The 21,668-nt window shown below is 45.7% G+C and overlaps 1 protein-coding gene across 4 annotated transcripts in view; it reads left to right on the top strand.

Annotated features, from left to right (window-relative positions):
* Positions 1-21,668, top strand: part of NOC2L (NOC2 like nucleolar associated transcriptional repressor) — a 516,885-nt gene that overhangs the window by 372,661 nt on the left and 122,556 nt on the right. For 2 of the 4 annotated variants that reach the window (XM_069610057.1, XM_069610058.1), the window contains exon 15: positions 11,874-12,017. The exons of the other annotated variants lie outside the window; for them this stretch is intronic. In XM_069610057.1, coding sequence (XP_069466158.1) covers positions 11,874-12,017 — 144 coding nt within the window. The remainder of the gene's footprint in view (positions 1-11,873; positions 12,018-21,668) is intronic. 4 annotated transcript variants of the gene reach the window in all.

The raw sequence follows: 21,668 nt of genomic DNA, 5'->3' as shown, positions 1-21,668 counted from the left end.
AACACATACCATTTTTAGTGTGGACATAATCCGTGCGCGCCATGCCAGAAAGAAAACACAAACGTGTTTTAGTTAGCTTACAAAATGATGAATAAAGTCTGCATTGCAAAGCTACGTCTGAATTCAGGTCTTACCTGATTGCGTGCTAATTTCTTTGTGGGTGCGTGTACGAGCGCATACAAAGAATTCCCTGTAGGGAAAGAAAAGGACTTTAGCAAGTCTTTTCGTGTGATTTCTATCCTTACACAGATTTATCATCTTGCCATCTCTTATCGTGTCTGCTCGCAGTCGCTGCTAGAGCCGAGTGAGCTGCTGTGATGCGCGCTCGCGCAGGCTTCATTTTGCTTTTATGGGTCTCCATGGAAATGGTGCGAGGCGTCGTGGTCCAGCTGGAGCACGTACGCCTCGCGCCCCACCCCTGGGTGTGCGCCCAGGGGCGGGGATGTCTCCATGGAGACCCAGAAACTTGCGACCCAGAGACTTGCAACGCTTAGTCGCGGGCTGTAACGCTCGTATAGTTAGAATGTAAAACTTACTGATGAATCTATCCGCTAGAACATTGACCACCCAGGAGACACTAACATTACAAAAAGGTCTTAGTTTCGTACCGACATACAACAGTACATTATTCGAATCCAAGATAGAACTATACAAGCTGATCAGAAAGATGAAGTTAAGTTTTCTTGAGTGAACTTGAACAAGTGCAGTCTATTGGAGAAGATCTAAAAGAGTACCTTCATTCCCCCAATCAGTATACCCTCGGTAGAAATCTTTCAAAAGCAAGTAACAAGGGACTTGGAAATGATTCGGTTCAGAAGCAACTCAGCACGCAACATGAAGCCACACGAAATGAAATTTATACGAGATTTATATGGAGATAAATCCATCACCATAAGGTCTGCAGATAAATGAGGAGGCCTAGTACTGTTAAATACCACAGACTATGAAGAAGAATGTGAAAGACAACTGAGCGACATAAACACCTATACACGATTAACAAAGGATCCAACATCAGAGATCCGAGATAATCTAAGAGTACTACTTGATAAAGCTGAAGAATTGGAGTGGATTAATCATCACACGAAGAAATATTTAACCAATCCATACCCTCGGATACCACACTTTTACACGCTTCCGAAGGTCCATAAAGATCCAGTTAAACCCCCAGGGAGACCTATCGTAGCAGGGATGAACAGTATATTGGAACCCCTTGGCAAATACGTTGATTACTTCTTACCTCTCATTCAAAAGACAAACACATACATTAAGGATTCGACACACTTCCTACAACTTCTCAACTCAACACCATTTGACTCACATAACATCTGTTTCACCGTAGATGTCAAAAGTCTATATACCTCGATCCCACATGACCTAGGAAGCGAGGCTGTGGAATGGATTCTGCTACAAGCGGAAGAGATACCAGCGCAAAAAATTAATTATGGTCTTACTTGAATTCATAAGTAACAATTCTTACATTCGATATAAAGACAGATATTACCTCCAAGTAGCTGGTACGGCCATGGGGGCCACAATGGCTCCATCCTATTCGAATTCATTTATGCACAGATTCGAGACGGAACACATACTGCAAAACCAACATTGGCAACAAAAGTTAAGTCTATGGATCAGATTTCATCAATGACATTTTTGGAATATGCAAAGGTACAGAGGAGGAACTATTATTATTCTTTGAATACCTCAACAGTAAAGATGCAAGAATTCAATTCACACATGAGTACTCCAGGGAAAGTATCCACTTTTTGGATGTACAGATTAACATAAACACAGGATATCATACCACTATCTTTCGCAAACCCACAGATCGGAATAACCTACTCCAACGTCTAAGTTTTCACCAGCCAAGCCTCATCAAAAATCTCCCATACAGTCAAATGCTTTGGGTAAAGAGATTGGTCAGTGACCCAGTGGACTACGATATTGCAGTCAAAGAAATGGGTAAAAAGTTTCTTGACCGAGGATACTCAGACGAAGTAACCACAGCCACATCACGAGTAGCTTCTCAGAGCAGGGAAGAGCTGTTAAAAGTGAAGATTAAACAAGATGATGCCCCTCCACTTGTATTTGTGTCTAAATACTCTTGACAGAGTAATCGAAACAAATCTATCATTAAGAAACACTGGAACACATTACAATGCGACCACCTTGTTGAACATTTGTTTAAGGAGGTCCCAACATCTGCATTTCAGCGGAGTCAAAACTTAAGACAAGCTTGTTAAAACTAAACCAGCAATCAAGAAGAAAACCACACAACGCATGGGCACCTACTTCTTCCTTAATTGTAGCAACTGTGGATATATAATGAAAGGCGAATCGGTGAAACATCCACACACGGGAGAGACGATTAGACTTAAAAGCTTTGCTACGTGCGACTCCCACAATGTAATATATGCTATAAAATGCCCGTGTGGTCTATATTATGTCGGCCAAACTCTCAGGGTGGCCAAAAACAGATGGAACGAACACAGATCCTGCATAAGAACTAACAATCTGAATTCAGCAGTGGCCAGGCATTGGCATGCTAGAAATCACAACCTGGCTCAAATTCAGTTTGTAATTTTGGAGGTGGTAGAGAAAAGAGATCGGCAGGAAAATGTCCAGAAAAAGATGGACCAAAGGGAAACTTTCTGGATCGATCGACTTAGCTCCTTGACACAGAAGGGGCTGAATGAAGAAATCAATTATATGTGCTTTCTGTAAAAACAGTGGTCTGAAAAATGTTCACTTGTACTCTGATAAATGAAATTATGCTCGCTCTATTTTTTCAAAAATAGTACATTATGCACTGATGTTTTCAGCCCTAATTATCCGCACTTTTGTACTTGGGGACATAGCACCCTCCTCAAGGGGCTTGTTCTATTGACTGACAAAATTGACTTCTTGCTTTTCACAATAGTCTAGTAATACCAATTGCTTAGCGTTGTTTGCACTTTAACACATAACCGCACTACAATATGGGATCTGCGTATCACATGGAACTCGCTACCCTCATAGTATCATATAACAGTGGGGGGATTAATAAGTGCTGCTTTATGATTGAAACGCATCAGTCCAATCACATAAGCTTGCTAGCAGTCCGAAAATGTCTGTGAGAGTGTCTCGACCTATCTTTAGAGGGTAGATTTTGAACTACCCCATTTGTTACATTTCATAAAGAAGAGGGTTACTAAATCAACAAGAAAAGTTTTACATTCTAACTATATGAGCGTTACAGTCCGCGACTAAGCGTCACAAGTCTCTGGGTCTCCATGGAGACATCCCCGCCCCTGGGCGCACACCCAGCGGTGGGGCGCGAGGCGTACGTGCTCCAGCTGGACCACAACGCCTCGCATTGTTTCCATGGAGACCCATAAAAGCAAAACGAAGCCTGCGCGAGCGCGCATCACAGCGGCTCACTCGGCTCTAGCAGCGACTGCGAGCAGACACACGGTAAGAGATGGCAAGATGATAAATCTGTGTAAGGATAGAAATCACACGAAAAGACTTGCTAAAGTCCTTTTCTTTCCCTACAGGGAATTCTTTGTATGCGCTCGTACACGCACCCACAAAGAAATTAGCACGCCATCAGGTAAGACCTGAATTCAGACGTAGCTTTGCAATGCAGACTTTACTCATAATTTTGTAAGCTAACTAAAACACGTTTGTGTTTTCTTTCTGGCATGGCGCACACGGATTATGTCCACACTAAAAATGGTATGTGTTTCTTTACTGGATTAACATATTTGATACTGTTTGTTAATCTGGCAACAATGTAGAATTGTATGACTTTAATGCAATGAAAACCACATGGAACTAAATATTGCCTTATACTGCCCTCATGAAGGATTATCCGAAATGCATTGGCATTAGTATATTGGCAACTCGAGATGAAAACTCAATTTAGACTGTTCAAAATAACGTCACTTCAAGAAGAATAACAGGAATGTGATTAAAACATATCCAGTTGCAAATCATCCAGTTTTGAACTTACTTTTATTTTTTAATGTAGTTTTTTGCGATATTGACATTTGAAAACTGTAGCAACCGTATATAGGGGGCTAACTGAGAAGCGCCAGTTCTAAGAAGGTGTAGCCACCTTGGTTTTGTTTCTTTATACTATTGTTTGGTCCATGTGCAACGGGACCAACTTGGACTGGCAGCTCCATGCTAAAGCATTGAATTTACAGCACAAGCAATCACTGAATTTGATGACCATAGGATAAAAACAGCGTAGTGCCCACCCCTCCTATCAAGGAAGAGGAGAGGCTCCATAGGTTTGATCCTAAGAGAGCTTTAAGTTTCTATCTCTCACGGATGTCCCGGGTCAGAGTGGACGATCAGCTCTTTGTTGGATACGCTTGAAGGCATTTAGGTCTAGCTGTTTCCAAGCAGACCTTGTCCAGATGGATCATTTTGACGATCTCTGAATGTTACCGTTTGGCGGGTAAGGACCCTCCAGTAGGCTTACGGGCTCATTCTACTAGGGGTGTGGCTGCCTCCACTGCTCTACAGAGGGGTGTTCCCATTCGTAATATTTGTGAAGCAGCCACATGGACCTCTCTCCATACTTTTGTGAGACACTATTCCCTGGACTCTATCCATGGGCAGGATTTGGCCTTTGGTAAGGCAGTCCTATATTCAGCAATTTGATTGGGCGTTCTAAATTGATGAAATTGTAAATTCTTTTCCCACCTCCATAAATTGGTACTGCTTTGGGAGTCTGTCAAAGATGTGGAATACGTTGGAGGACACAATCCCCTCGAAGAACAAGTTACTTTCTTACCTGGTAATGTTCTTTCGATGGGATGGTCCTCCGACGTATTCCACATCGAACCCTCCCAGCCTGCCCCTCTACAGAATTTCTTATGCGATTGCAGATTACGTTTCCGCAAGGCTTTTTTGCAGTCATACTGGCAGGTGGTTGGTGCCACACGTTCTGGGGAAAAAACTACAACTGAGGCTACTGGCATCGTGCGTCCTAGATATAACATCCGGTGACGTCGACGGAGGCCCTCGGTGGACAGCGTTTCGATGTCATCGGCGCAGGACTCCTACGCCAAAAAAGCTTTCCAAAGCAGCACAGCTGTGGTAATTACTGTCAAAGATGTGGAATACGGCGGAGGAACATCCCATTGAAAGAACGTTACTAGGTAAGAAAGCAACTTGTTCGTCTGTATGCACCGGGTTTCTCCCCCCATTTCTTTATCTGACTGTCAACAGACCCAACCCACGCTTCCGTAGTTGCTGCATCTATCCTGAATGAATGAGGAAACCCCCTACTCAATGTTCTATTACACTATAGACTCGTGCGACACTGTACCATTGGATCTCTCACTGTAAATGAATGGCATTAAGCTGTAATCCTGTGCCACTGTTTTTCCTATATTACTATAAACCTGTAACTGTGGACTATATTACATTATAGACACTTGCGCCATGTTTTACCTGCTCCCCTGTCCCCAAGCCATCCTGTACCCACACTGCCCTGCCCTCCCCATGGCTTGACCAGACCGCTCAAATCCTCCCCTGAGCACCCACAGAAACCAAGTACATAAAATGAATCTGCTATTGGAACTGCCAGTAACTAGCCGCCCATGTCGATTATGGCCACTGCTGTCACCTCTAAGACAGGCAGCCCTGGCATTTTCAAAGCTGGCCTCACAGTGGCCATGTGCAACCTTACAGAGTCCCTGCATCCTACCTGGCCATCTTCAAGACCCTTGGGTCACTGTTTATTGCTCCTGAACAGATAGTAGGGTGGCCTTCTCTCCTCCCCCAAAGGGAAATGGACCCGTTTGTTCATTGCACCTCCCGCCCTTGGAGGAGAATGCTTATTCATTCTTCACCAAGCTCTTTGTCTCATGACCTCAGAAGGGGAAGGGACCTGTTTGTTCATTCTCCCTTCCACCCTTGGAGAACATTCCCTGTTATCCTTTTTCCACCAAGCCCTTATTAGAAGATATGATCGAGCCCTGTCAACTTACTGCCTCCGCTTTCCAGCCTTGGAAAGCTGTTTGCCTGGGGTGCTGGGGGAGGAGGCCTTCTGACAGTATAAGAAGGGCACTACAAGGCCCTGAGTCTTCACTGGCCAGCCACCCCGTCTGGTGAAGCACGCTACTGAGCTGAACTCTGCTGCCCTTCTCTATATATGCCTGTTCCGCCCTCAGCCCCGGGATACTTGAGCATGCAGCATATCCTCACCCCTATGTTCTTCATCGCACTTCTGACTCCTGTGCCCTCTACCAGAACAGAAGTGATATCTTGGTGTGAAAAAAATCCTTTCCAGGGGAGGGGTGGAGAATGGAACCACATCAAAGGAATCCGTACCACCTGAGTGGGCCACCAAGCGACTCGGCTAGAAACCAACAATAATGTAGAGGCTCCCTGATTCAGTATCCACAAGTAGCCGTGGGATACAGTCAACAGTCGCTCCCCAGCATACCCACGGTGCAGCCAGGCCTGCAAGAAAACACACCACCCGCACTAGCGTAAGCCACTGTGAATCGTGGTTCAAAGCAAATTCTCCAAATGGTGCATTAGTTTCCCTTGCAAATAGTGGCCCCTTGCTCGTGCAGAATATATGGAAAAATCTGAAGTCCAACTCCTAAACCGATTTTGCTTTCACTGGCAAGGACCCCGCTATCATTGGAGAATACGCTGACCTAAAACTTCCAGTATCTGCGGGAAAGGGGTCATCTGCTCCTCTACCTCTGGGTGCCATCTCCTGAACTCCTGCATCTTAAAACGAGACCGTATCATCCACGTTATTTCTAATCCGAGGGACATGTCTTGAAGTAGATCTTGGGGTTGCCGTCAAGCCATGACCATGCCAGTTTCATCAATAACCTAACCGTGGTCTCGGGTAAGCGGTCAGTATATGATCTAGAGGTTGTTTCGCTAACCCTAGTACAGGCTCTTCGCTGGTGGTCCAGGGACAACCTGCTAAAAGGAAAACCCTTCTGTGTTCCACCAGCACAAGCGATCCTAGCTACAGACACCTCACTCGCTGGATGGGGGCGGAGGGGCTCACTTCCTTCACCACAAAGCCCACGGCCCGTTGACAAGTGCTACAGCCCAAAGACACATCAACTTCCTGGAACTGTTGCCAGTCCTCAAGGCTCTTTGGGTCTTTCAGCAACATCTTACAGGTCAGACAGTGCACGTCCTTACAGACAGCACCACTGTCATATTCTATATAAACAAGCAGGGAGGAACACACTCTCCAAGTCTGTCCAAGCTATCCCATAAAATATGGAAGTGGGCACTCAAGCGGAACATGTTCCTAACATCCCGTCATGTTCAAAGGCAACTCTGTTCTCTGGCAGACAAACTAAGCAGGTACCCTGTATTAGAACACGAGTGAAAACTCAACAAGGATATCCTAGACGGAATATTCTCCAATGGGGTCATCCCCCATTAGATCTGTTCGCCACAAGCCTAAACGCACAATGCCCAGACTTTGCGTCCAGGTTTCCCTAACCAGGGTCCAAGGGGAACACCCTTTGGATGAACCAGTCAGGGAAATTTGCTTACGCTGGATACCCTCCCCCCATGAGCAAAATAGTGCACACGATGCACCAAGAACAAGTAACTCTAATCCCGATTGCTCCTATGTGGGTGAGACAACCTTGGTTTCCACATCTGCTCAAACTGGCGATGTGCAACCCAATCAAGCTACTGCGCCCGTACAACGTGCTAACACAACACAAGGGAGCGTACCTCCACCCGTGCCCCCGATCTCTGAACTTGGCTGCCTGGCTCCTGAAGTCAGAGTTTGGCCACTTGAATCTTCCACAAAGGTGTAAAGGAGGCACAAAAACCCAACCGCAGACACCATTTCAATAAGTGGAAGAGATTTGTGATATGGTGCACATCACAAACACTAAACCCAACAGATTGTTCCCCAGCTAACATTCTACATTACATGCTTTACCTACTAGACTCCAGCCTAGTATTCAACTCCATTAAAGTACATCTGGCGTCCCCATCAGCTTACACCACTTCACAAAACAAGGTGTCATGTTGGAAAGTTCCTGTCATTAAAGCGTTCATGGAAGTGCTAAAGAGGCTATACCCTCTAATGTCTCCAGATTGAGAGCTTCATGTCATGTGCTAAAACCTCATGGGTCCACCTTTTGGGCCTATGCACAAGGCCAGCCTAAAGCATCTGACTTACAAAACTGCATTCCTAGTAGCTATCCCCTCCATAAGATGGGTTTGTGAGCTACAGGCTTTGTCCGTCCGTACAAGACCCTTTCTTCATAATCCACAAGGACAAGGTTGTCCTCAGAACACATCCTAGGTTTTCATCTAAGTTCATCTTAAAGTTCAATTTTAATCAATTCATACAACGTCCTACCTTCTTTCAAAATCCATCCAATTCAGCTGAAAGGAGCCTCCAAGCACTTGATGTACGGAGAGGGCAGTCTATGTGAGCAAAACTAAACCCCTAAGTAAAGTAGACCATCTCTTTGCTTCTATAGCACCTGGAAGAGGGCGATCACATATCAAAAAACTCCATCTCCAAATGGATAGTCAAGTGCATACAGCTCTGCTATTCCCTATCCAAAAAGAGCATTACCTTTCACTCCCAGGGCTGACTCTACCAGAGGTACAGGTGCTACCTTAGCCTTCATTGCAAACTCCCTCTAGACGCCATTTGCAAAGCTGCTGCACGGAGTTCGATACGTACTTTCAGACAGCAGTACTGCATTGACACTAATTCTAAAGCAGATTCACAGGTGGGCCATGCATTTCTAAAACATCTTTGCCGCTGTACCTTCTCACTTCCCAGCCCCTTTCTCCAGATACTGCTCGCTAATCTATGCAGAGCATGTGATCTAAGCAGATCCACAAGCTCCATAAGGGATACATTACTCACCGTAATCATATTTCTGGTGCTTATATCTGCTTGGGTTCACATGCGCCCACCCTTCCTCCCCTACTGGAGTAGAAGGCACCTAGATGTTGTTCTGGAATATCACTGCTTCTGCTTTATCACATCTGTACTCGCGCTACACCATGCAATCTCTTGTCAGAAAAAAAAAACAATCTGAGGAACCTCGACGAGTGAAGCACCGTGGGTACAGTACACGTCATTCTAGGGATAGTATTACTAACACACCCTTTCAACATCCATTTTTGAGTTTCGAAAAATAAATACTGCACCACTACCACTAGATGTCGGGCTATGCAGAGCATGTTGAATCGAAGCAGATGCAAGCACCAGAAATAAGATTATGCTGAGTAATGTATCGGATCCAAGTTTTTGACTTTCAAAAGCATGCACGTCCTGTTTGGGCAGTGACTAAGGTGTAATAATGCTGCATTCATGGTCCAGGTTATTTAAAATTGGCTGCTGTAGTAGAACTGGGAGAATCCTAGCAGGTTCCAATATCTGCTTTCCCACTTCTGCAAATCGCTAGGTATGCCTTCTCTTCGATTCTCACATGGCCAAATGTTTTACGTTTCTAAAAGATCTTGACCCCAGGATCAGTCTTGGACATTTGTACTTTAGGGTGCACGGACAGTGACCTGGTGCACACATGCACTGACCATGTACATATCAAACATCAACTATATGCAGTGGTGGAAATGGAAAAAATGTGGTGGGGCATACCACAACACAAGGGCCGGGGTGGGGGAGGAGTTTGGGGGAGAGATGGTGCCCGAGGGGTGTGGTCTAGAGGGTGCAGGGCTCGTAGTGGATATCCAGCAATGCAGGAATACTTTAAAAAGTAAAAAAAGGGCCCGCGATGGTAGCATTGCTTTTCTTTTACCGCCGGCTTTGGCACTGGTGTGTAATGCACAATGCTCACTACATGTACAACTGATTCTAATGCACAATGCTCGCTACATGTACAACTGAAAGGAATCAGTTGTACATGTAGTGAGCATTGTGCATTACACAACAGTGCCAAAGCCGCGCTAAAAGGCAATGCTGCCGTTTCGGGTGCTTTTGTTTGATCTTTATATTTTTTTTATTTTTTAAAGTTTTCCAGCGCGGTTCATGGGCTTGGGCGGCTGACCGGCTGGATCCCGAGATCCGGCTCCATATCTGGTGCCGGATCTCAGATCCACCGAGAGCCGGCCCAATGACCAGCTTTGACTATATGGGTTCTACCCAACAACTGTCTATGCCTGTCCGGCCGCATAGGTTCTTCAGAGCTTAATCCATATCTGCTCAGTTCAGGGGTATTCCGATCTTGAGTTCTCTAACCGTTACGGCCTTCATACGTTCCAACCAATGCATCATAAGGTAGGAGATTACCACTTCCGACTTGCTCGCCTGCAGACTCGCTTCCAGCCTTCCTCCCTTTACCTCCCGCTGCATACTGAATATTGCTGGCCGTTTGCACAGCCTGGTAGGCTATTTGGATACTGCACTGTGATCACAACTACCGATGGCCGCCGTTCCTATCAGGTCACATCCACCGACTTTCCAATGTCTGTACTGCACATGTGCCGCGTTATTGCTTGCACTACATCTGCTTAACTTGGCGACAAACGTTCATGCCACCGTGCCTTTAGTTACCCACAACCGCAGCGCGCACCCAGGGACTGTCCGCAGATCTCGCCTATCGGCACCGCACGGCATGCGTGCTACCGCCATCACCCAATAACTGCATAATTACTTGCATGCATCATTATTACTTTCGTCTGCTGCATCCGATGTGCCCCGCCCCCTCTCCACGGGATAACACTGCCGGTTCTCGCGATGCTAACACGGTTACACTGTACCCCTAAGGCCTGAACCATTTGATTCCAGCAAGGAGGAGATGCCACCAAACATGTTCGCCTGCTGACGTCTCAGTTATCCGCTTTCCATATTGTTTGCAATGTTCAGATACAGTGACACGTGCAGGAAATGCGAAATCTACTAACCTGTCATGGTATAATGCAATTTAGCAACTTGTAATTGCATAGCGACGACTCGGCGTCACCATTTGGTGAGATGTGACCAAATTGCACCTTTACGCTATTGCTGCTTCCGTTGTTCACCTGCACATCTGAATCACCCCCCTTGGCCCCCGCACCATGATGGTTGACTTTGCCAGATAGTGTTCTCATACCTATTTTGTCTCTCATGCATGTTTGTACACCTGAGGTAGCCCCCACACAAAGTGAGACTGCCCAGAGTGTCCTTACTCTACCTACAATTCTGTTGTAACGTTTGCATTGTCTCGCACTTTATGTACGGCACACTGCACTTACTGTAACTAGCGCCTAGATGCGTGTGGGCTTTGTTCGCTGCTATAAATGAAAAAATAAATCGAATAACACACGCGCATCGGCATGAAGTGACTGGGGCAGAACTGGTTTTAGAAACCCATGTACAGGCATTCACGTACATGCGTGCACACAGGCCACCCTGAAGAGCTAGGTGCTGATGGGAGATCACCTCCCAGTAAAAGTCTTCAGAGACGTGCAATGTGTTTGCAAGAGAGCATCGGCCGCCGCAGAAGTGTAAACGGGCCGTTCCCGCCTGGGATAACCACAAGCATCCGTGCTGGCAGCAAAACGGGGGATTTTTGCTCCTTTTTGGAACTGGCTGTCTTTTTTTTTTTTTTTTCCAGTTCAACTGGCTCATTTCTTTCATTGCAGGCCCAGACGAGGCATCGCTGTCTCTTGGTAAAGGGGCATATATATCATTGTGGATTGTTTTTGCGTCAAATTCTCCATGGCTTCTGTTATTTTTATGCAAATAGTTGGAAAACAGCTGTATTTCGGTCAGTTTTTTTATGTGCAGATGTTTTCTGTATGCCTTATTGTTGCAGTTGTTTTTTGTGGGTGGATGCGAGATGTTTCATGTACACACTGTTCCCTGGCTCCTCTAATATTGCCGTCTCGCCCTCCGTACTCTCCCCCCACAGTTTAAATCTTTCCTGAAGGAGTGTAAGGTTGCCAACTATTGCAAGCAGATCCGGCAGCTTCTGGAGAAGATACAGGAAAATTCCTCATTCATCGCCAGCCGGCGGCAAAAAGCCTCAATGAGTGTGTCCGACGGGGCGGCTGTGGTAAGTTGAGCAGTACAGCTGCGGTGAGTGGCACAAGCCCCTTTCCATGTGGTGAGTGAGATGGGGTGTCCCTGCTGTAGTAGCTGTGGTGGGTGGGGTGTATCTAACGAGATGGTTGTGGTGAGAAGTCGGTCTTGCCAGACACCTGTGGTCAAAGAGACCATCATACTTCATCTTGCCAAACAAAATCGATTTTTCCCACCTCATTGGGCCTCCCTAGTGGGGGGGGGGTTGGAGGCACAAAGCATCCTTTTAATGCACCAGGACACAAAGTGGTCTGGACGCTGAACTGAGGACATTTATATGCATAAGTAAGACTTGAAGCTCGACCAGGGGCATGAAAGGCTTTTTATGCAGGTGTGGTGGCAGCAAGTTACTCGCCTGCGGCACCTGTTTACTGCACATCCTCCCAGTGCCTATAATCGGCTTTAGTGCACAGCCTTTGATTATCTAAAACTTAAAATGCAGGGAGTCTAGCACGTGAGTTAGACTGTAGATGTGTAGGAGAGGAAACCCTTTGAGCCACTGTCAGTTTGAATTCTGTGTGTAAGGTCCCTGTCGCTGTGCCGGCTGCACACAATGTGTATTAGAGCGACTCCTGTGCATCTAAGCTAATGTGTTCCTCACTTGTGAAGTTTTCATATTTAACAGATTAGGGAGATGTGTGTATACAGCGTTCCCATAGTTCTGAAGAGTTGGTGCATGATCTAGTCATGACCACTTGTAATATCTTAAGTTGTTGCTCTCTCACAGGTAGGCACACGAGTCTGGCAAGGAGAAGACATATTGCTTTATTGACATATAGTTACGTAAATCCAGTTACTCTTGAATCGGGTGTAAAACGGGAGAGACACCCATCAGTCCATCCTGAGACATACTAGCACGTGTCCAACTCGCATTCATGGAAACCTATTCTGAGCGGTCATTCACTGACAGGCACCACCATTCTGCCCTGCATGCTGCATGGAGAACCTGCAAGGCAAGACGGCATTATACCATAACCATCTGTGCCACTCAATACCATAAACCACAAACCCCTCCCACCCCCGAACCCCCTCTTTCACAGAATTCAAACACTAAGTGCATCCTAACTAATCAAAACCCACAAAAGAACCAGCCACTCATGTACACACTGGCACAAGAATAAACAAAATATAAATATAAAGGCACTACAGGAAAAGCTCAGTTTTAACGCTACATATTATGGATAATGTTCAAATGCAGGAATCCATAATGCAGCGTCTTGTCTTCTTCCAACAGTGGGATCTTAGCACCCCAAATCGAAACATACTAACGACCACCATTGGAAATGAGCAAGCATCATGCCAACACCAATCTCCAGGGAACGGGTGGAGGACACACCCCTTCAATCAGGTGGTCACTCTCCTTATCCACATTAAACAAGGGTCCTTTTACCCCATAGAATTAACAATGTTTCCTGAAAGAGACCGGAGTTAACAGATCAACAATGAAGATTACCCCTGTTAGCGGCGCAGGGAGTATTAACTCTATTAAAGACTAGGAGGTGAGCATTCTGCTTCAACTTCAATTTATTACTCTTCAGCAGTTTCAACAAAAAAACACAAGAAAACTCTGAAAAGTGTCCATAATAAACTTTTCTTAAACTACAACTCCCAAGATCTCTGTAGTCCAGTCCTGCGGAGCCCAGCTATGACACATCCTGTCCCTGGGCTCCTCCTCTTTTACGTGCTCTGTACTGACTCTTGAACTTTATAATCTTGTCTCGCCAACAGTGCAAAGACTACAACTCGTCAAATGGGGCAATGCTGCTCTCTTGCTTTCCCCTTTCTCAACTGAAGCTGATGCTACTGCTCACTGCTCTGTTATTCTTCTGCTCTTCCCCTAAAGAATATAAACAGATTTAGGGTGGCGTCCATGTACTGTTGTAATCCACCAATATCACATTATAAAACAGTATATGATTAGGTGGGAATTTAATGCTTGCCTCCTAGTCTTAAATAGAATGTATACTCCCTGCCCAGCTAGAAGGGGTAATATTCATTCCATGACAAGACTGGAGGCGAGCATTATGCTTGTTCAAAGCTTCCCCAACACTGTAACAGCTGGGCCTTCAGTCGGCTTGAAGTAAAACTCTTTAAATGTACGATCACGGGCCCAATCGGCTGCTTACATAATCTCTGTGACACACATGTCGTAAAGACTCTGGTAGCCATTGCGCCTCTTACAGAATGCACCCCATACATTCCCAAATCTTCTTTTTTTTTATTTTTTATTTGGTGAGTTGATAAAAATCAACCTTTCAAATTATATCCCAATTTTACATTCTTGTGTACATAAAACAAGTTGTCTTTACACCATTAGAAAAAAAATCTGGAAAAAAAAGAAAAATTCATTAAATCTTAACTTTCTCCAAGTATATATATCACAAACAATAAACACCAACATGCTTTTGATATACATTTTACCTATAAAATTGTTCTATTTTCAAAACTTACTTACATTTTCTGGATAGATTGAATCTAAAAACTGTACTACTGCCACTCTAATGGCCAATTTTGGGCTAGAGAATATATACATTGCCATATATCCATCGGCTCATTTATGCCTTGTTGTACAATGTTCTTAAAGTACATTTTCACTTGAGAATTCAACTGCGGGCAATAAACAATACAATGTTCAAGAGTTTCTCTTTGGCTTACAGTCTTGCAAAAATGACAATAATTTTGATCTTTTGCTATTTGTTTTCTTCTGGCCAACAAATCCAATGTTGGCCATAAGTTTAAACGAAAACGAAGCTACTTGTACCGAATATTTGTAGCAGGAAGTTTGACTAGATAGTCTGCTGTTGTTCGATATTGCTTATGTCCAAATCGTTTTCGATCAAAATCCTTATACTGTAAACATTTAGCTTCATTCTCACACCAATCATGTTGATCTTCAATTTAGCGTGCCCCGGATTGGTTAGAAGAGTTTCCAAGCCCATTGAGGCGTCCGCCACCACATTCAAAGTAAATTGACAATGTTTTGGAGAAAAGCTGATTCCAAATCGATGCCTGCTGCTTGGTTTACTTCTTTAACTTTTACTTCTTTAACCCATCTCGCGATAGTGGCGGTTGCTACCGCCTAAAAAGGCTTCCTACGCGCAATTAGCAATTGAGTGGTACCAGCTGCTCTGCAGTCCGCTGTCCTATTTTCATACTCTTTAATGCACCTTGCTACGCACCATTTCGGGTTACTCGGGGGGGGGGGGGGGGGGAATAAGAATAACGGGCCAAATTGGTCCCTGTCTTAGTCCTTTTGACTATGGAGAAAGTCACTCCTTCTGGACCAAAAGATCTCCTATTAATCTCCAGCGCCTTGACATCTGATACTCGCTTACATGATGTTAAGCACAACAGCCTTGCTAATTTAATAACTGTTTCAGTGACCGATATCGATCTGTTGGCCAGCTCTCCAATAGACGCAGCACCACTGTTACGTCCCGTGCAATATTCGATCTATGCTCCGGTGGCACCTTATAGTTAGCTCCTCTGATGAACCTTACCACTGCCGGGTGTTCCCCTGCTGGGACTCCTTCAATTGGCAAGTGTCCTGCTGAAATTGCTGATCTGTAAACACCTTTGGTGTAAATGGCTCTCCCTTCTGGCAACAATTGTGCTAAGAAATTCAGAATCAACACTACAGGGGCCGAAATGGGATGAAGATTTCTCCCTTTATACCAGTTTGACCATTTGCCCAAAGCCGCGTTGTAGCTCCTCCTAGTGGATGGAGCCCAGGATTCTGTAATGAGCTCCGCAACCTCTATCGAAATGCCTGGCATCACCCAGCGTCTCCTGATATCTTGCAAGCGACGAGCGGGAGATTCTCTTTCACTCTGAAGATGATACAACCCAGCAGGGTCCGTGAGCAGTTGGTCACCTTCCGGAAGTACCAGGGGCCAATCCGCTGTTAGCTCCATTAGCGTCGGAAACCACACTTGTGACTTCCACAGTGGTGCTACTAAAATTAACTCTGCTCTCTCCCTCCGACACTTCACTAGAACTCTGCTCAGCATCACAAAGGGGGGAAATGCGTAGTGCGGTCCTCCGACCATTCCTGTAGGAATGCATCTGTGCTTTGCGCTTCCGGGGTCTAACCTCCAGCTGAAGTAATGCGCTGTCTGAGTTTTGAGCCGGGATGCAAAGAGGTATATGTGTACCGGGCCCCACTTCGCATTCAGAACCTGAAATACTGATGGATCCAGTCTCCGGTCGCTGTAGTTCATCAGGTAACGGGAGTCCAGTCTGCCACTAAATTCAGCACCCCGGGCAGGTATTCTGCTGTCGCTGATGATCCTGACTGGAGGCAAAAGTGGCAAAAATCTTTCGCTAGCTCCGCTAACAACTTGGACTTTGTTCCACCTAGATGATTCATGTAGCGGACTGTCGAGATTCTGTATCTTTAACAGGATGCACAACTTCACTTTCCCTCTCGTAAATGCTTTGATCACAAATGAACCTGCCAGGAATTCTAAGCAGTTTATGTTCAGGTGAAGTTCCTCTTCGATCCTTTCCCCTCCTGTCTCTAGCTCTACGCATCTCGCCCCCCAACCTATGCGGCTGGTGTCTGACTCATCACTAGGTCTGGGTGATCTCCGAAGATGGAACGCCCATTCCAGGTGTCCATATTCTTCAACCACCACTCCAGTTTCGTGATGGACTCCTGATCTAAATGTACTTGCTGATGATATTTTAAACCTTGCTGCAAGTGTTTTATCTTAAGTCTCTGCAGAGCTTGGTAATGCAATGGGCCTGGGAATATGGCCTGAAGGGAGTCTAACAACCCCACTATCCTTGCTACGACTCTGCGAGAAATCACTCGCTTGCTCAAGCATGCTCTGATCTCCCTTTTGATATCTCTTAGCTTGCGCGCCGGTAGCTCTAGCATTGCTTTCTTGGTGTTCAGGACAGATCCCAGGAAATCTAGTCTGCGCTGGCTTGGTGTCTGACTTTTCCATGTTCACTGGGAAACCCAGCAACAATAGTTTGCACCCACATTGTCTGATACATTAGTGCGTGGCGGTCTTCTGCTAGGAGTAGCAGGTTGTCTAGCTGTATAATTAGCCTGATACCTTTCTCTCGAATCGCTGCTGCTACTGGCTTCATCAGTTTGGTAAATGCCCAGGGAGCTGATGCAACCCCGAATGGCATCGTCTTGAATTGCCAGAGCTGCTTGTTTCAGTGAAAATCTAGGAAAGCCCTGTAATCCTCTTGCACCGGTACCGTTAAGTAGGCGTCTTTCAGATCTAGCCTCAGCAGCCAGTCTCCCTCTCAGGGGGTCTCTGAGCTGATGGATCCCTTCCACTTGAAATGACGGTAAACAATCCAGCGGTTTAATTCTTTCACATTTATAACCGGCCAAACCTTCTGCTTCCTGTGCACTAAAAACATATTGCTCACAAATCTGGGGATTAGTGTGCACTTCTCTATGGCGTCTTTCTGAGCTAGTAGGCCTAGTTTGTGGTCTAAACATTCTGCTAGTGATAAGCGCTGCTGGTGTGGCCAACCTCTTACGGTTTGCAAAATCCAGGGTTTTCTGTTTCTCCCTGTATGTTGAACCCGGGGGTCATAAAAGGTTTTCGTCTTTCGGGCCTGTATACTCCCCAATATTATTCCTCTTTTATGGATTTTAATAACTTGCACAAATCACCTCCGGGCCCGGTGTCTTATTAATTTCCCCGTCGCTTCTAAATGCAACACGGGGAAGCACTTCGGCTCATCCTCTTCGAGGGTGGGGGCAGGAGCACTCTGCTGTTCTCTCTCCGCCCTTGCGAAGGTGGGGGGAGGAGAACGAGTCTGCCCGCTCGGTTCCGCGAGGCCGGGCTAAACCCCTGAAATGGCGGTAATACGGAACGGGACCTCCCGCCTCGTGGCGCCGATGCAGATCTTCTCACTTTGTGCTGCGTGTCGCGTGCGCCCGATGCCTTTGCACCACCTGTTATGTTTGCTGCGCTTGCGTAGCTGTCTGCTCCAATATAAGTATATATATCATTACAAACATACAATCACGCTGTTATGCTCCCTACATAACGTTCTATATATATTATCTCTCCTAATTGTATAAGCCTACTCAACAAGCTACGTTATACGGAGAGGTACTAAAATGGTACTTATCTGCTGAAGAGCAGTAAAAGAAGAGGAGCAGCCCAGGACCGGGTGCGTCATAGCTGGGCTGTGCAGGATTGGACTACAGAGACCATGGCAGTCGTAGTTTAAGAAAAGATTATTATGGACGCTTTTCAGAGTGGTGTTGTGGTTTTTTTTTTAAACTGCTGAAGAGTAATAAATTGAAGTTGAAGCATAATGCTCGCCTCCAGTCTTGTCATAGAATAGCAAAACCTATGGGAAATAGTATAACCACCTACCTAATGTCCGTCTATCTGTTGACCCAATTGAGTGTTACTAGCCAAAGCCCTCAAGCATGACCGTGTACAATGAAAACCGTACGAACTTCATGGGGCCGCAGCATGTATGGATAAATGCACTTAGAAGACAGCCTAGACGCTTGAGCGCCAAACGGTCCTAACCGAGAACCTACAGCTGTACTAGAACACAGACATGACCTTGGCATACAAGGGCACTCAGTCAGCACACAGTGGCTTTTCACTGACGTTCCCTAACCTGGAGTACAATTACTAAAACTGCCTATTAAACTAAGAAAAAAAAGCGCAAACCCAGAGCCTTCAACTATATTCTTTGTTGTAGACCTGAGCGCTCACTAGGTGAGCACCGCAATCTTCCAGTTGATCGTACCTCCTGATCTGCCAAAGCGAAGATCTGTGTGCCCATGATTCCTGCCAGCCAAACAGTTGTGTCACAAGGGGCATCTAGATACTGAGCAAGTAGCACCATAGGCCCCTAAAGAACTTTCCAGACACCGAAGCTTGCATTCCATTGTTTCCCTGAAGCCATGAGCACTTGGTTCCTTCTGCATGTTATCAGTCTTTTGACCGCATACCTTTTTGTATGCGTGTCAAAAAGACTGAATACGATCTCTAAAGCCCACCCCCCTTCCTCTGCAGCGTGAATCCTCATCAGCTGGAACCATGAAGTTTCGGTGGCGAGTGCTTTTTAAAGACTGTGTGAGGACAGCGGGGGGTGGGGGGCAGAGGGTGCACGGGGATGTGCAGGGTCCGGGGGTGATTGCAGGCCAGTGGCGTGGTCACGGGGGAGGAAATGGCTTACAGGGTAGTACGGGGCTGACCCCTCTTGATGGAACACACTAGAGGAGTGGATTGGGAGGATGAACCGACAATGTCTGCAAATGCCAGTTAAAAAGGCAGTCTTTTTTTGGGGTTGTCTTCAACTGGTGGGTTTATGACATAGAACCCTGCTTACCCCAGAAGTGCTTGCCCTTGACTGTTCAATCACCTCTTCCAACAGGTGACTCAAAGCTAGTGTATGGAATCTCTGCTTTCTTGTCTCAGAAGTCCATTTGACCTCACTATTGCGCTGCAGGGAATGCTGCTGGCAACATGCAAGGAAGCAATTTTAGCAGTGCCGACATCACAGGGGTGATATGCCTTTGAAGGTTCATTCAATGTAGGAAACAGCAGGTCTTCAGCCTCTGCTGGGTGCCATGATATCTTGATGCTTGTGCTCAAGGCTCTTTGTGCGGTGACCAGATTAAGCAAGTCTTCCAGAAGACTCAGAGGTTGAGACTGGTATCCATGCTGACCCAACCTAGAAAAAGTGAGTGCACGGTCCTAATCTCACACTGGTAGCGTGTTTTCCAGGTCCCCCAGATTCAGAATAGTGCTTTGGTGTCGGGAGGATCTCCGATGGTTTGGGTTCCAACAGATACTTCTGCATGACCTTTCCTCATGTTATCCTATCCTTCCAGTTCCATTTCTCCAAGTTAATATTTGCAGACTTTCCACATAATGGGTTACTGGGGCTAGGATAAGGGCACCTTCCACAATTGCATGGTTCTATTCATGGAGATAAGTTGGTAGCCACTCAACCACTAGGGCCACAACTTTCAAACTGTGCTGCCTTCTTCAAGGACAACCTCTTTGTTCAGGTCTTTGCATGTGCAGCCCCTGGAAGGCCCCTCCTGACTGGATCATAAACAATTCAGGCCACATCTTTGTTACTCACGTTCTTGGTACAGACCTTCGTTGCTCCCTAAAATTAATTGAAGGCTGCCACAAACAGTGGAGCAGTTGCACCTTGGGAAGAGTTGATTTGCATATGGGATAGAAGGATATGTGGCGTCACCCTACCTCTGATGGATTTCGTCCGTTGGGGGCACATCAAGGAAGAAACTGTAAACTGTAAAGGACAAACAAGAAAAACAATCCAAGGATTCTGCTCACCATAGCTATAACTTTCATTCTCACCTCGGATTACGTTTTCTTCTATTGGGCTTTTGCAGCAAAGTTGAAAACTAAACCAACGGGCAGCTACTAAATTGCTGTTAAAAGTAAGACATTGTGTTCTTACTTAATGTTTTCACTATTTTACTCTTGGTCAACGGCCACCTTTGCATGATATTATATGCTTTGCCCACAGGTGGGTTAAGCAGGTTTGTCCCCATCTTTTATGGCAGCAATAGCCTGTTCCAATTAGGACTTTGCAAGTCACTACAGTGGCTACTTTGTACTAAGTTGTCTACATCATACATAAGGGTGCAGAATCTCCGCCATGCCCAGCTCTACAAACTCCACGAACTGGAAGAAAAACCATCCAACTCTCAGCTGGGCTAGGACCACCTCAACAGTACATTGCCAGAAAGAGGCAGGGGTTTGGTAATTATACTAACTTCTAGATAAGAGTAGGGGGGGGTGCACCCTGGGGGAGCATATGGCCATGAAAGGACACGATGCTCCAGCTTTTTTTTTTTATTTTTATTTTTTTATCCAGCTTTTTAAAAAAACATTTTTACTATGGGCAGGGAGGAATGATGCAAGCATAGTGAAAGGCAGAAGAAGGGAAGATCAAGATGGCCTGGGTAACGCGTACAGGGCCCAGTTTTTATAGTACAGTCGGTAAGGGAACCTGTAGCTGGTGCGCTTTGCTTATTTGTATTTAAACATGACTGGATCAGATGAGCCCAGGGCATGAATTGCCCTGCTTTTGCAATGGATGTGCAATGCCCAATGTAGCAGAAATGCATACCTCAGATTTATCTCGTGAATAAGCGAACCAGTCTTTGGTGAATTATAATTTATACACTGCTTGGGCCTACACGTTAGAAATTAAGCTGGTTATGGATAGAAACGGGGAAGCTCCGTGAATCGGTTTACTGAGTGCTTGTCAAATCCGATGAATTTTGATAACTATGAATGCCACCTACTACACAATGTATTGTGACTGCAGATGGAGACCTCTATGAATGGGCTTGAAGTGGCTGCTAAACTGAGGCAAAGGATTTCTGCTGTAGTTTGTTGAGTGTGTGTAACTGAAGCCCAATGCTGAGAGGACTACTTGGCTGATGCCAACTCCCACACACTTCCTGGGGACCATGTTCTCGGTTCCTGTGGTGTCAAGGTTTCTACCAAAGCCCAACCTGCTTGGGGCGGACCAACAGTAACCTAAAACCACTGCACCTTTTTCTATTGAGCCAGACTCCATTGACAGCAGAAAGTATCCTTGCATACGCTTTGTGTGACGGTTTCAGGCACTGTGT

The sequence above is a fragment of the Ambystoma mexicanum genome, chromosome 8 (genome assembly GCF_040938575.1).
Source record: "Ambystoma mexicanum isolate Mex_15411 chromosome 8, UKY_AmexF1_1, whole genome shotgun sequence".
Classification (NCBI taxonomy): Eukaryota; Metazoa; Chordata; class Amphibia; order Caudata; family Ambystomatidae; genus Ambystoma; species Ambystoma mexicanum.
The sequence above is the reverse complement of the archived record's forward strand: the minus strand, read 5'-3'. Positions and strand labels throughout refer to the sequence as shown.